The following is a 15,835-nucleotide window of genomic DNA, read 5'->3' on the forward strand; positions in this document are numbered from 1 at the left end:
ACATCTACCTTAACACAGCTTCCAAATACTCTCCTTTTTATTTAGAATCCGATTTCGATCATTTTCTTCTCATCATATTCAAATGAAACATTACTTTACTTCTTTAAAACACATTTCATCGAGCATCCTTATTCGCACGCCATTTTTTAATGATACATCTGCCAAGGGAACGCTCCAATGCTATTGGGGAAATTCAAAAAGGGGGTGTAGCAAATATAATAGAAGATGGGCTTTAAAAAGCGAAGAGAATCAGGAAGAGGAGGAGACAAACGCGCGTGCCTAATACACCTATCTACATATGTAATATCCATATTTTTGCTAAGTATATAACATTTGATGTAGCTAACAATATTATTTCCCAGTTATACCATTTAAAAATAGTATATCTCGTTAGGAGTAATTTTGAAAATAGCGACAGTTCGTAAGGTTTGCAGTTCGCAGAGGATACGCTTAAACGCGTAAACCACGGCTGGCTACACAAGCATAAGAAGTACGTATTCGTGTGCGCACGTAAGGATGAAAGAGAAAAGAAGAGGTGGGACACGTGCCTTCGGTAGCACGCGACTAACCTAACGGTTTTAGACTCACCCCACGGCACGCTCGAAAACCAGTCCACCCCTTCTCTTTCCCCCCCCCTCTCTCTCTCTCTCCCTCTCTCTCGTCAACATTTCGCGACGGCAACAGCGACAGCAAAAGCAACGACAAAAGCGACGGCAGAAGCAACGGCAGAAGCTTCTAACGCCACTGCAAAACACGCTGGAGGAAACACTGTTATTCTATTGGCTCGAATCCGTCCCCTTCGTTCTTTCCCCTTTCGATAGCACGCTTTCCTCGCCTGCAGCCTCCTCCCTCCTCTTTGACTTGGTAGAAACTGTACAAGCACACCCGGTATATCTTCCGGATAAAAGGTTTACCAGTTTAATTTGTTCCTGCCATTTTGTATACTGTTCTCTAACGCCGTTCTATTTAATCCTTAAAAGGTAGAGAGGATAGAAATTAAGAAAATAAATGAAAGGATCGAATTAAAAATTCATCCACGATTGTCTCGAATCGTCCAATCGAAGGATTTTTTTTTCTACCCCAATGCGACAACCGCAAATATAAAAATAACGGAGGAGTAAATTTGATGCTTGTCTGCATCGGTGATTAAGATCTTCGTGAGAGTTGAAACGATCCCAGAGAGAGACCTCTCAATCAAATGAGGCAAGACCTTAATAAAATCGTAAGTCGGTTGACAGGTGATGCGTACAGGACGGTTTAATACGAATGAATTCCTCCTCCTCCCCCGTTAGAGTTCGGAGTTGCTCGTATTGTTGTCGCCTTTACGTAAGTATACGAAAAGAAGGAGGACGACGCGAAGCGGCAGATGCCAACGAAGAAAGAACCAAAAAGGAAAGGAAAGGAAAAAAAAGTCTCGATGACACATTGTGAATATTTTTTACTAATACTATCTACTTTTGATTGAAAATATTTCAAGCCCGAACAAAGCTTTTCCACGAAGCTTATCATCTTCGCAAGTGAAAACGAAAACAAAGGAACTTTCTTGCCTACGAAGTTGTCTACATTTAACGCATTAACACCGTAGTATACCTCCCACGAGATAGGACAAAGAACTTCATTTCACACGAAAGAAGTTCATTTAACCGACCAGCAGAACCATGAATTATCCATCTCTTCTCTTACGCTAATTACTAAGGTAGATCCAATTACGGCTCGCGGAGAATCGCCGAGAAGAGCTCGAAGAATGCAAAGAAGAATGGCGAATGAAAAGCGGGCAAAAAGTGAACTATCTTCGGAGAGAAATAAGGAATATAGGAAGGAAGGAAGGAAGGAAGGAAGGAAGGAAATGGGAATGGAATGGGAATGGTGGAAGGAAGAGTGGTTAGAGAGAACGAAGGATGCAACCGCGAAATCGAGCCGAGCCGAGCCGAGCCTAGCCGTGAAAATAACGATTTCTTCTTTGTGATGGCGTTCGTCAAACCACGAAGAGAAGAGAGGAGGGGGGGGCTAGAGAATAAAGAACAAGAGAAGCCGGTTTCACCAGCAAAGGTGAGATCCTCCGTGACTCGTCGATATGTTTCCTGAGCTGCGAGTCTGGAATCGATATTTTATGTAGATCAGGCGTAAAAGGGAAACACGCCCTCCCTCGATGCTCGGCCGCTATTCTCGGCGACTATTCTCCCGCCGCTATTCTCGTCTCAACGAACAAAGACATCGTCGGATCCCACGCGAGAGTTTCGGTGCGTTTTCAAAACGACGATTCACGATTCAAAAAAACGATTCCAAAATGACTACTCCGAAGAAGAAATGGAAATGGTGTGAATGAAGATGATGAAAAAGACTACAGAAACGAAATACGTATCAGCGATTAATTCATTAGCGCGCACTCTCGAAATTCCTTTGAAAAATGATCATTCTAGCACATTTCATAATTATTATTATCTACTTGTTTATCTATTATGTTTATTGATATCTAAGGTATAAGCTCATTGTAAAATATATTTATAATTAGTAATAAAACTTAATAAGAGAGAAATAGGCAGGAAAGTTGAGCGTGAAATAGTAACATAAATATCTACATGATTCAGGTGCAGCATTGTTCGATCTTATCTCACCTGACGCGTTTATACAAGCAGGGTGCATCTTCGGATGACGAGTTTCTCGTGTAAAGGTCAGATCGTCGCTTGCTTTTCCATCGAGTTTTCTGAAAAGAGATAAAAAGAGGGGGAAGAAGTATGAGCTAAGGTCAAAGACACCGTGAGCTTCGAATAATGTGGAAAAATAGCACAACGATCGAATGCGCCCAGCTGCAGAACCCTCCTACGGAACGGGCCTTGTGTATTGTGTAACACTCGTGTACACATACATACGTACATACTAAGAACGAATTTTCAGGATTCAACATGCGTGAGAATGCATGCGTGGGTGATGGATAGACTAGATGGTCACCCTGTCGCTTGTACAAACGTTAAACGGACTTCAATAGTTTGAAATTGCATAGGCATTGCTGCCATTGGACGCGCACGTCGTAAAATATCTAACGTCGGTTATGTGAAAAATTGTACCGATCCTACCGTGAGACGGAACTCGCTTGTTAACGGATAACCAAAAAACGTTTAGAAACTTTTTCAAAACTTCGAATATGTTTTCCTGCAACGAGAAACAACGGTCGTTTTTACGGTCCCTTTTTTAAGGGGCGCAATGGTTGTTACCTTATCGCAATGGTAGGACGTACGTACGTCTACATGTTACTCTCGCACCTGGTTGCGAGCCGTCAGCTATTTTCTATGTTAGAATCTTTCTATGTTAGGTTTTCGGAACACAACGCGAGCCCTTCTTGAAAAAGGGTACAAAACAAAAAGGAGAAGAAATCGCCCCAAAATTCCATCCCGATCCCTTCCCTCTTTTTTTTGCCGAAAAACAAGGAATTCGGTAGCGCTTCTCACGACAAGAAAAGTTTCATTTTAGGCAGACGAAGCTGACGTAAATTTGATATAAAAAAAAAAAAAGCAAAAGCACAAAATGTATATTACATATTCGTACATATTTGACGCGCATACATAGGTCCATATGAATCAACGGATGAAATGTGGTTGGCGGTTGTAAGATACTAACTAATTGTAAGATACTAACCTTCTAATATGACAGTTGTGTGCATTTCCTATGAACACCTGGCAACACTCGTCGAGCGCATTCATTTTCTATCGATCTATCGTAGAAATCTATCTTTCTTCTTCCTTACCTCATTCGCGTTAGGGACCAAATGTCTATTCATTTTCTGACAAGATTCTCACGAAAAAAAGGAAAATTTTTATCAAAAAAAAAAAAAAGAAGAATAGGCGTAGAAAATGCAAATGCATAAGGGGAAAAGAAAAGAATAGAAATATAAAAGAGTATGTATAAAAGGTAGTATACACATATATATATATATGTATGTATGTAAGTACCTGCCTTACCTGCTTTTGAAAAATAAGAAAGACGCGTAAGAACGCAAGAGGACGAGTAAAACGAAATTTTATAGGGAATGGGCCAATCCTGGAAGAACGCATCTAACGCATCCTGTCGATGCTGTCCTACCTGACCTTTCGGTGGTTTTTTTATGATTTTAGGGGAATCAGGTTGGGAAGGGAGACTCGAGAGAGGGAGAGAGCTAAAAAGTGGCGTATCGATCCTCGGGGTTCACGGGATTTTTAATTTTTTCCTCCCCAACGATCATTCCTTTCTAAACTCGCAATTCCTCCCTTCGCCGAGCTTTCTCACTCTTTTCGCTCAGTTTTTTCTTTTCCATCGGCATTCAAAATCGATGGGAACATCCGAATTCCCGTTGAAATGGCTAAGCAACTTTTGTTGTTCCCTTTTGTTTTAGTTTGATATCCACCGTGATCGTCGACTCGATCCTAACTCTAATTTCTTCATTTCTCGGTTATTACATTTCCAAGACGTAAGAGAAAAAAGTGTTATCGTATTGAAATGTTTAGGTAGGAAAAACGGTATTTGAAGCATAAACGGTAGCACCCTATGGTAGCACCCTATGGTAGCAAATATCGAAGTAATTATTATTAAAACCGTTAGTTCGATTTAGTTCGAGGTTTCTACGTTGCGCACGTATGATCTCCTAGAGGCCAACGCAGTGGGCCTGCGAGGGAGGTACCTACCTCGTACCTATCTCGATAAAATACCTACGATGATGGATGAACGAAGGGTTACTCCATGAGTAAAAGGGAGAGTAAAAAAGAGTAGGCTCGAAAGGGTAAACCGATCCTTATTGGGCGGTATCGTTCGTGCACGAGCAGGGTCCCGACCAATCGAAGCTTCCCCGTCAAAGCATCCAAGTGCACGTGGTGTTAGCGATCTTGGTGGGGATGTTCCATTTGCGCTAGGGGCCGCGCGCTGCTTTCGTTGCGTCATTCCAACATTCGTCCTGCATCGGTGGTACGTCGACGAAGATCCAAACAACTTGTGTATTCGTGTTGGTATTAAGATAATCCATCGAACAATTAAAAACAAAACTTTGTATATTTCTGTTTAAACACGCGTACGTTTATAGATACGGCATGAAATCGCATTTCTGGAAAAAGCTCCGAACGATCATTCGTCGCGATCGTTGTCGATCCAAAACGACGATTACTCGATGAAGTTCCCCATGAACGTTCTCAAGCTAAATTCGTGCTGGATCTCGAAAATCGTCTCGATGTGATCACGAGGAGGATCACAAATAAAACCTCTGGGAGAAAGGGGGTTAACATGGTCTTTCTCGAAGACCCCAAAATGATTTTTACGGATATGCGCCTTCATGCCACGAGCACGCCAACATCTACTCCAACGCGATACGGTGATCGTCATCCGAAGTATAAGCCACAGAACAACAATGATTGTACGATTATCACGAAAATTGTTCTCTCTTCTATAAAAACAGTTTGTAGAGAATAATACAATTCATTTATCTACGGAATATTTCCGACAGTGATTCCAATACAATCTCTTGGTTTTTTTTACAGATGCGGATCTACATGCTGAGGTCGAGGGAGTCGAGCTCAGTGGAGACGATCGAAGTATCACAAGCGATATTCAAGATGTCACTGACGCGAATCTCGATCACGATTCAATGGATTCGGATAGGGAAGCTCTTAATTTGGTTCGTAAAATTATTCACATTATACTTATTATAAGGGGAAAACAACAATATTAAATTTATTATTAGTCAATTATTATTATTATTAGTCAACAATATTAAATTTATAATTAATATTAATTTTTAAATTAATATTAATTTTATAATAATATTATAACTCTCCCAAAATATTTAACAGACGAACAATAATAAATTGAAAACTTTTCCTAGTTAAACATTTCAAAAGAAAAAACAAAATCATTGATATTTTTACTCAAGTTTTTAAATGGGCAAAAAAAAAATGCTTTTGTTCAATATTTGAAATATAAATATGAGAAGGGACTACAAAGTTTAAGGAAATAAAATAAATAAGAGTTGTATGTTATAAGACTCAAAAGAGAAAGATAGGACTAAAGTAATCAATATCCCGTTGAACTGACCGAACGCAAACACGGCTTTGTTCAACGTTGTTTATTCAGTTTTATTATTAGTAAGGGTACCTTACCCTATTAGATCGTAAAATCTCCCTGTATATCTACTAAGAAAATTCGATAAAATTTATGTTAAAAAGCAAATTTCGAGATGCGACGAGATAAAATGGATTTAAGGAAAAATTGATAAATCTGTGCCGTAGGTTACTGATGTATCACATCGTAATAGCAGTAGTGGTACCAGCGGTAGCTCATCTTCGCCAAGTTCTGGAGTGAGTAGTCAATTAACTGGTACGCATCAGCAACAACAGCAGCAGCAACAGCAGCAGCAGCAGCAACAACAGCAACTGCAACACACTAGCACGCAAAGTAATGGAAGCTCGCAAGCTGCGTTGGCGGCTCAATTCGTCAGCCAACAATTGTTAATGCATGGATCCCTCGGTACTCTTAGACCTCAAGAGATTCAAGCTATTGCATCGTCCCTACAACAGCAACAACAATCGTTACAGCAGCAATTGCAACAGTTTGCTATGTTTCAACAAGCCAATCCGGCAGCGGCTGGGCAACAAGCACAATTCTTCTTACAAAATCAAGTAAGTAAATCTTTATCTCTCATAGAAGACAAAAATATTCCTCTTTTTGTTTGTTCTCAATCCTCTGTCATTTCCCTATTACAAAATTACGTACTCGATGCGAATTCGATCATCGACGAATCCTAAAATCGAGGCAAATCCGCGCGACGATTGAAAGAACAAGCTCGGTGCTATCTGATCGAGAGACAATCTGAAGGGAATCGAATGTCTTATTCTTCGAAGACGGTTCGTTTGATTCGACATCCTGATAAACGTCTGTTGATGGCACAAAAGGGCCCCAAAAATTTCTTTATTCCTTCGTTCCAACTTTATTCGAATACAATTTCGGCACATTTAATAAACATAATTACGATTAATATTATTCCATGATATAATTCGAGAAAGATTATTTGAAAAAGACAAAAGAAAAAAAGAAAGAACAAAGATACATGTGTAAAAATCTAATAAGCATAAAGGTTTACGATTTTACAGAAACACACTCATTGTATCCACACATACATCTATTTGACGTGAAATCGTAAAAATTTCTTCGAAATATTCGCCGATCATTTGAACCATCAGCGGTGTGTTATCTTTTTGTCAAGAAAAAAATCTCTCGCATCGAATCGAGAAAAATCGACTCATTATACCCGAAGATACGTTGAAAAACGACCCTCCTTCCTGGATACCCGTAGTGGTGGGCATCTCTCCTCTCTTCCCTGTGCCGCCCTTCCTTCGAATAATTCTGAATAGGGCCAGCTTCAACATTTAGGAAAAAATTTCTATAGGCTCCATCACGAATAGCGCGTGCAAAGACGCGATGCACAGTCCTTATAAAAAAAGCTAACAAAACGACTTTGAATCTTAGCAGATTTAATGGCCGTCTGGATCCACAACATGCATGCACACATGTATCGGCAAGACTCACACTCAAAGTAGGAAGCTTAGATCCCTTCGTATCTACTTTTAAAAGACACTATATACATCTAGGAATATTCCGAGCCCCTATTTTCCTATATTCCGAGTACCTTACCCGAACGAGAAGGATCCTTTGTTGCCTCACACGTGGCTTCCTTGTATTTTCTTCCTTTTGCGTCGTTTCTCATCGGAAGATCTGCTTTTTTGTTCTCGAAACTTTGTAAAGATACAGCAGGAACTTCTTCCCTTACCCGTCCCGGGCCATCGGCCTCTCCTAGAACAGGGCTGTAACCTGTCTTTCAACCCTCTCGCTTACGATACATGTACGATACGTGATCTTCTCAAGCGGGGGGGATATTCTATTCTCTAATACACCTTCTATAGCTTCGTCGAAGGAACATTTAATTTCTTCATTCATCGAACACGTTCATCTAAAGCTATAGTAAATATACCGACTTCTGTTGGGCCTGGGGTCTGACACGCGACGCGATGCAAATTGTCTTCTTCCTGGTTATACCACCGAGAAACAAAAACTCTTCCCCATTGGAGGATTACATGTGGATCATATATTCAAATTTAGTTAATTTTACTCGTTCGTTCTTTTTATTATTATTTTATTATTGTTGAATTTTGAAGTTATACTTCTTTTGCCGCGTTTGGGAAAATGTGATGGGAGTGTAGATTTTTTTCTGAGCGACACTATGAAGTTTGTCGGTATTTACGATGCGCGGCAAAGCGATTTCAAATTTACGGCATGAAGTTGTACTTTCTCTTCTTCTTCCTCTTTTGTTTTCTCAAGCGGGTCACCCATCCAAGTACTAATCGTACTCAGCGCTGCTTTACTTAAAAATGATCGAGCGGGAAGTAGTTCTATCACCGCGCCATGGCCGTTGACGCATAAAGTAATTCGATTTTTTTTCTTTTTCTTTTTTTTTATTCTTCCTTATGTATATAATTAAATAAATAAATAAATGAATAAAAATATAATAATAAAAGAAAAATAAGCGGCTTACATTAGCCAATATTATCGATCATCAAGCAGAAAAGGGGGACCAGATTTCTTTATCAACTACATTCTATGTAAAAAGAAAATTAATAATAATAATAATAATAATAACAATAACATTAATTAAAAAATAAACAAGGAAAATTAAAAAGTAACAAGAAAAATTATTAATGGTAATAATAAAAATTATTATTATTATTATTTTTTTGAAGTTATTTTTTTGAAGTTATTTTTGAGGTTATTGAGATTGTATTCGTTTTGGTACGCCAAAAAAGTATAACTTCTTACGTGCGTACACAAGTACACACACCAGTTTTTTTTTTTCATTATTTCATTGCATAATTCGTATTTACATTTCGTATTATTAAAGAGATATATACAAGTAGGTAGGAAATTCATAAAGAATCAACCATCGAATACCTGTTGCCGATCTCTGCACGTGGCTAAATTTAAAGGAGCCTATGAGGGTATCTTGACGATCAACAATAAGCATAAGTAAGGTGCTTTTGGTCTCGTTGAACGACGACACGCGACCAACCCCAAACCCTTTTCCTTCATAGACGCCACGTTCCACGTATCCTCTTATTCTCATAATCGAGCATCTGGTTAAGAAAGGATAAACATAAACGATCGATACCAGCACCCTACGAAATCTTTGCATACCTATACTGAAAAGAACACGTGCCACTTTTATTCCTTTAACTGTAACTCCTCCTGATCAGCTCCTTTATCATCTCTCGTTATTTCCTCATATAGCGAAATAAAGGTTTACATTGCAAGTTGTACGAACGAATTCACTTAAATAGTGAATTAACTAACGGGCTCCATTTATCTATTATTATTATTATTATTATTATTATTATTAGGTACAGCACGCCGTAGCACAAGCAGCCCAACAGTTACAGGCCATACAAAAACAGCAGGCACTTCAAGGTGGAGGTGGATTGGTCGGAAGAAATTTAACGCAACAAAGATCACCACCACCTCCTGGTACACCTCCGTCTGTAAAACCGCCACCAGCAAGACTGGAACATTCTCCAGAAGAAACGACGGACCTCGAGGAACTCGAACAATTTGCTAAGACCTTTAAACAACGACGGATTAAGCTTGGTTTTACGCAAGGTGATGTTGGTCTTGCCATGGGAAAACTCTACGGCAATGACTTTTCTCAAACCACTATTTCAAGGTATAGTCTTATTTAACAATACAAATATATTTTCGCGATAGAAGAAGAAGACATTTTTCTATTAAGGGGTTATACGCAGTTAGAATGTTCAAAAAATTCTAAATTTTTTTTTTTGCATTTTTGGAATGTACATATATTTAAGTATATTCTCTGAAATTTTCAAATCGATCCGGCAAATATTCTTCACTTCGTGTAAGCTGCAAACAACAATTTTGAACTATGTGTAAACGTCTCTTTGAAACTTTAAACGCGTTTTTCTCAAAACGGTATTTTCAAAGTCGGTGATCTCGATTTCTCAGAAATAACTCAACCGATTTGTTTTATATTGTTACACAATATTCTTAGATATATTCCTCGGATATTGACGGGAGGAATAAGATTTAAAAAAATTATTACTATTTTTTGTTTTACAATTTCGAGTCAGAAAATTTCAGTCAAAAACGAAACATTTTTTTCAGATAGACGCCATTTTGTCAAAAATCAAAATTTTTAATATTCCTCCCGTTAATACCTGCATTAATCTATCCTTTAAAAGAATCCACCATTTTTTTTATTTCGGTTAATCAAAACCGCCTTTTTTTAGAGGACGTTCAGTAAATCACCTACAGGAGCGGTGCACATTAATATTTTTACATGATCGATGCGCTATTGTATTCTTAAAAGTAGCCTCTATTTGAATTACTATCACTTATCATTGACAAGTTAAAACTTTTTCTATAAAAAATTCATAAAAAGACGTCTTTTTTGAGCCACGCAACTGCGTATAACCCCATAAAATGATAACAATGCAATGAACAATGCAATGAACAATGATTTTAGGTTCGAAGCGTTAAACCTTTCCTTCAAGAATATGTGCAAATTGAAGCCCCTTCTTCAAAAGTGGTTAGAAGATGCCGATAATTCATTGAACAACCCAAATTCGCTCTCGAATCCACTAACGACACCAGAAGCGATAGGTAGGCGGCGAAAAAAGAGGACTTCCATAGAAACTAGCGTTAGAGTGGCACTAGAGAAATCTTTCGTTCAAAATCCAAAACCTACTTCCGAAGAAATCACCGTACTGGCGGATAGTTTAGCAATGGAAAAAGAAGTTGTTCGAGTATGGTTTTGCAACAGGTATATATATCCATAATGTAGATAACAAGAAAAATGATTACATATTCGTGTTTAACACGTTCACGCCGGGGCGAAAATCTGCGTTTTTCCGCGTGAGGCGGGACTGTCTTATCTCGTTACGCTTCGTGGGGCGGGGCAACATCGTTGTTTTGAAAAGTTGCATAGGTATAAATTAATAATTGTTATCAATTGAAAATATTGAATGTTAATGTTTATTATACTCAATTTTTATATTTAATGTTGAGGAAAAATAAAATCAACTTATTTTTTCAACGACTAATTTTCTGAAAACAAGTAATCCACAAGTAAGTCACGCCGCCCCACGGAACAGTCAAGTGTCACCCCGGCGTGAACGTGTTAATTGTAAATAAGATGACAAAAATAAAATAAAAGAAAAGAAAAAAAACAAAACAAAGGAATATTTGTTATACAGGCGACAAAAAGAGAAAAGGATCAATCCTCCAACGGCAGCAATGGGGAGCCCGACAATGGCGTCGCCTGCACCATCAGTTTTTGCTTCTCTTACGAATTCGATGTCTGCTAGTCCTTTAGCTCTCACTGCACATTCCTCGGGAATGGGTCATACCCATTCACATTCCACGTCATTGGGATCGCCTCTTCCCTTGGCCTTAGTGGCATCACCCAGTGGAAATTACCATCCATTGAGTGGGAAATCTCACGAGTGACAACAACAGACGACCCATCAAGGGGAAAGTCTTTACCATCATCGCGATCAACAGCAGAAACAGCACCACCACCACCAACAACAACAACAACAACAACAACAACAACAACAGCAACAACAACAACAACAACAACGACGTTTGTGCAATTTACCCGATTTTTATCATTAATTGATAAATCATATAGAAATAATATATTCTATTTACATATTGAATTTAGATGATATGGAGATGGTACTAACAAGTAATTCAACGTTTCTGACCAATCTTGGTACATATGAAATACGATAATAAACGTATCGTAGTATCGAAACTATCTTTTGATAGAACGATTAAATATCATATGATGTCTATCTTATAAAAAAATATGTGATTAGAAAAAACGTTGAAAACGATCGAATAAAATATATATCGTGGGTAGATTTTTTCAAAACCCATGCGAACGCGAAGATGTGTAGATAAACATAAACAACTGACAAAAAGTATACGAAGAGATACATACGTGTGTTGCTACGTCAGGACAACCGCTGAAAAAGCAGACTAGGAAAGCAACAAGATCCGCTAATCGTGTAGAAAAAAAGCTTTTTCCCTTTCCTATCAAACAACCGATTATAATCAAAACGTTTTCAATATTTACGTTGAAAAATATCTATTGAATTTCTACAAGAAATATCTGTGAAGATTAAGAGAATGCAAAAATATCTTTAATATAGATATACTGTATTCTGATAACGAACAATGTAAATAGATAGTTAAACATTATAATTACATAGTACCGTCTATATCATTAATATCATTGATTCGAATTTCAAAATATCAGATTTTGTATAAAACTTGGAACTTTTGTATGTTTAAATGCTCCCTTAAGGTTCAAAGAGATTTGTGTTCAAACGTCGTCGTCCTCGTCGTTTCGTATTCTTTTGCACGTTTCAACGAAATATAAGCCGTCATCATTCGCTGTTGAAAAGTGTTATGACAACTATCGATAACAGTTACCGTTTAAATGAAATAAACAAATACTTGTTCCATTTCTAATATATGTTCATTGTCTCTCTGTAATTGGAAAATGAACATTTCTTGCCATTTAAAAGACACACATCGGACAAATATTGTCAAATATTTCACTTAAATATTATACGGCTACTTATAACGATACGATACGATACGATATAAAATATCACAATTAATGTCAAGAAATTTATCGGTGTATGTAATATATCAGATTTTGATATCATTATCTTCTTTCAAACTTACACGCTCGATTTATCAATACGGAAGAAAACAATCGACGATGCCTCTTCATATATACGTCAATGGTTTCCTTTCCATTACAGATTTTTCTTTTTTATTTTTATTTCTTATTCACGATATGATATCGATTAAAAAAACATGTATAAAAATCGTCGTACTTGAATTTGAAAGGAATACAAGTATAACTAATCGGTAATTGTTTAGCGAAATAATAATAATACTTTTCTTAAATTGTAATAACGAGCTTTTGGATTACGGCCAATCTTGTATTACTTTATGGAAAAGACAACAAAAAAATATATCTATTATAAATTATATGCGATTATAATTAGACGCGTATTTTAAGTTAAACCGAAGAAGGAGAACCTTGTGATCATCGACATTCGTTCGAACTATTTATTTAAAGGATTCATTTTACTTACTTTAGGATATCGCGCTTCCGTGAAAAAATAAAAACATTTGGCGGTCCGACAATACCTGTTTGTAAATATAAATTACGTAACGTGTCTATCGAAAACTCGTACATATCCGTGACCCATGTTTGTAGATATGTCATCGTCAAAGCATCTAATTCAGTTATTTCACGAAATATCGGAGCATTGTGGTAAAGTGTATAATATGTTTTATAATATGTATTATATACTTTACATAGATATTCTATGAAATAACCTAACGCGGTTATTTAAGGCATGAAATAGAAATTAGATGTTAAGTAGAAGAAAAATATTCTTTGATTATGTGTCTATAGACTTAAAGTGACCATTCTTACTACTGATTATTATTAGAAGCAATGTTCGGTGTAATTATATTTTTTAAATCGTACCTTGTTTAATTTTCATGAAAATTTTACTTTAAAAAATAAAATTGATCTCTCTTCTAAGTGTTACACAGTAGGAAAAATATCCAAATTTATTTAATCTAACAGAATAGTTGTATTGTTGTAAAATCAAATTTGAATATTTGTCAAAGTGAAATAAAACTTCACTTTAAGTTTTTATAAGCTTTCGTTTATAACTTTCTAATCTGTTAGAAATAAAACACATATTTGAATACATTTTTATATAAAAAAGCTGAACATGTCTTGCAACATAATAATTTTATTTTATTTTATTTTGTATATTTTATTTTCGTCGTAAAACAATGATTGCTGAATTTATACTGCATTACTGTAAAACCGGGAAAAAAGAAATTCGTGTTTCTCTTTTTTTTTTTTAAGCCTGCCAAGCGAAAATTATCGATCCGAATAAAGTTTTTTGAAAGTATTTTTTTATTGAAAGTATTCCTAAAATAAAATAGAGAAAATCAAATATATCCCAATGTATCGATAATTCTTAAAAATAATTTTTAAGAATAATTTTTGTCTAGAAACGATAGTCGTTTCTAGACAAAAATACAATTCAACGACAAATCTATTCAAATATGTTTAACTAGGATTAAGCCAAAAAATTAAACGAAAGCTTATAAAAACTTAAAGTTAACATTTATTTTACTTTCAAAAATATTCAAATTTCATTTGACAACAATAAAACTATTCAGATTAATTCAATAAATTTGGATATTTTTCAATACTCTGTACCTTGGTTTAAAAGATCAGTTTTTACTTTTAAAGCTAAATTTTCATTACATTTTAAAATACCATATAAACAATAAAATTAAATACGTTATTTTTAAATAATTATACAATACAGTGTTTTTTTTTTCTTTTTTTTCAATACTGTACGAATGGTCATCACAAGTATAAGTATACGGTACTTATACTTGACATCGAATTTCAATTTCATGCTTTAACTTTTTCATTTAATCTGGTTCTATTTCATAGAATAATTAGGTAAAGTTTACAATTATGCCTTATTTCATACTTTAACTGACATCTTTGGATATGTTATGAAAAACTTACAATTAGTTATTTTGCGAAATAACGAATTTGATGCTTTAACGATAACAAATATATACTGTATGGGAGCTAAGGGCCGCTCGCGCTCATACTGGCAAGAATGCGAGCAAACTTGTTCCAATTAAAGGTCAAATTAAAGGTCAAATTGGTGATAGGACGATCACCGATAACTATCGATCTCCATATAACGAAAAAGTCATAATTCATACCAAAGGAATACTGTGAAGTACAATAAATAATTAAACATAGCATAATATGTACGATATATATAAAAGAAATCGTTTTTAATAATATTCTCGATTCTAAACGCGAAGGAGATCAGGATCAGTAATTCGCATTCTTGTCAAAAGATTTTCTTTCGAAGGACACGCGTAGCGATAATTTTGTAGATATATATCCCGAAATAATACGTAATGTATATAATATGTAAAAATTATAAATAATTATACACGCTCACACACAGATATAGACGAACAGAAATTAACAAGGACAGATACCACACGTACCACGCACGCACCAAAAATATATACATTAACGTATAATCGAAATTACGCGAACAAATGATACAGAATAGTTTCAAATGAGATTTCATGCCATGTTTATTTCATTAGAATGAATGATCGCAATGAGACGAAAAATAAAAGCTAATATTGAACTAACAAAATTTGCTGTGAAACTATTGATAACAAGTGGAAACAGTATCGATAATTATTAAGAATTTTAAGAACAATGTGCGTGTACGAACATTGTAAGAGAAACGTGTTGACTAATGCTAGAAGTGTGCGTGAACCCAATATTCCTACACAATATTCGAGTCAGGTTGGAATTATTCGGATCGGGTCGGGTCGGGTCGGGTCGAATCCAATCATGTTCTAGAATGTAAAAATGTGCGAAGCTCAAATGTAAGATCCCGAAAATTTTCGGGACCAAATACTCGAATCGGATCGATAATTCTATCGATTAGCTCGGTATTTACTATTATTTCAAATATTTCACAAATTAGATAGAGTATTTGGAAAGACTTTCAAATTTTCGGCCCTATTTAATAAAACAGACAAGAACATATTTCGAAAATCATGAGTCAACCAAAACAGTTCCAATCCTCGATTTGAGAATCCTAAAAAATTGTCTGATTTTTGATAAATGTATATTTTTAAAAGCCTGATC

General features: G+C 36.0%; 1 protein-coding gene across 1 annotated transcript in view; it reads left to right on the forward strand.

Moving 5' to 3' along the window:
• LOC122518565 (POU domain, class 2, transcription factor 1-like) overlaps positions 1–11,627 on the forward strand; it is a 90,290-nt gene extending 78,663 nt beyond the window's left edge. Inside the window, exons 4-8 of the mRNA XM_043637570.1 lie at positions 5,499–5,635; positions 6,246–6,635; positions 9,405–9,724; positions 10,544–10,840; positions 11,274–11,627. Of these exons, the coding sequence (XP_043493505.1) occupies positions 5,499–5,635; positions 6,246–6,635; positions 9,405–9,724; positions 10,544–10,840; positions 11,274–11,526 (1,397 nt within the window). The 3' untranslated portion in view covers positions 11,527–11,627. The remainder of the gene's footprint in view (positions 1–5,498; positions 5,636–6,245; positions 6,636–9,404; positions 9,725–10,543; positions 10,841–11,273) is intronic.
• The last annotated feature ends 4,208 nt before the right edge of the window (positions 11,628–15,835 follow it).

This window comes from Polistes fuscatus, unplaced genomic scaffold (genome assembly GCF_010416935.1).
Source record: "Polistes fuscatus isolate 324 unplaced genomic scaffold, CU_Pfus_HIC Scaffold25, whole genome shotgun sequence".
Taxonomy (NCBI): domain Eukaryota; kingdom Metazoa; phylum Arthropoda; class Insecta; order Hymenoptera; family Vespidae; genus Polistes; species Polistes fuscatus.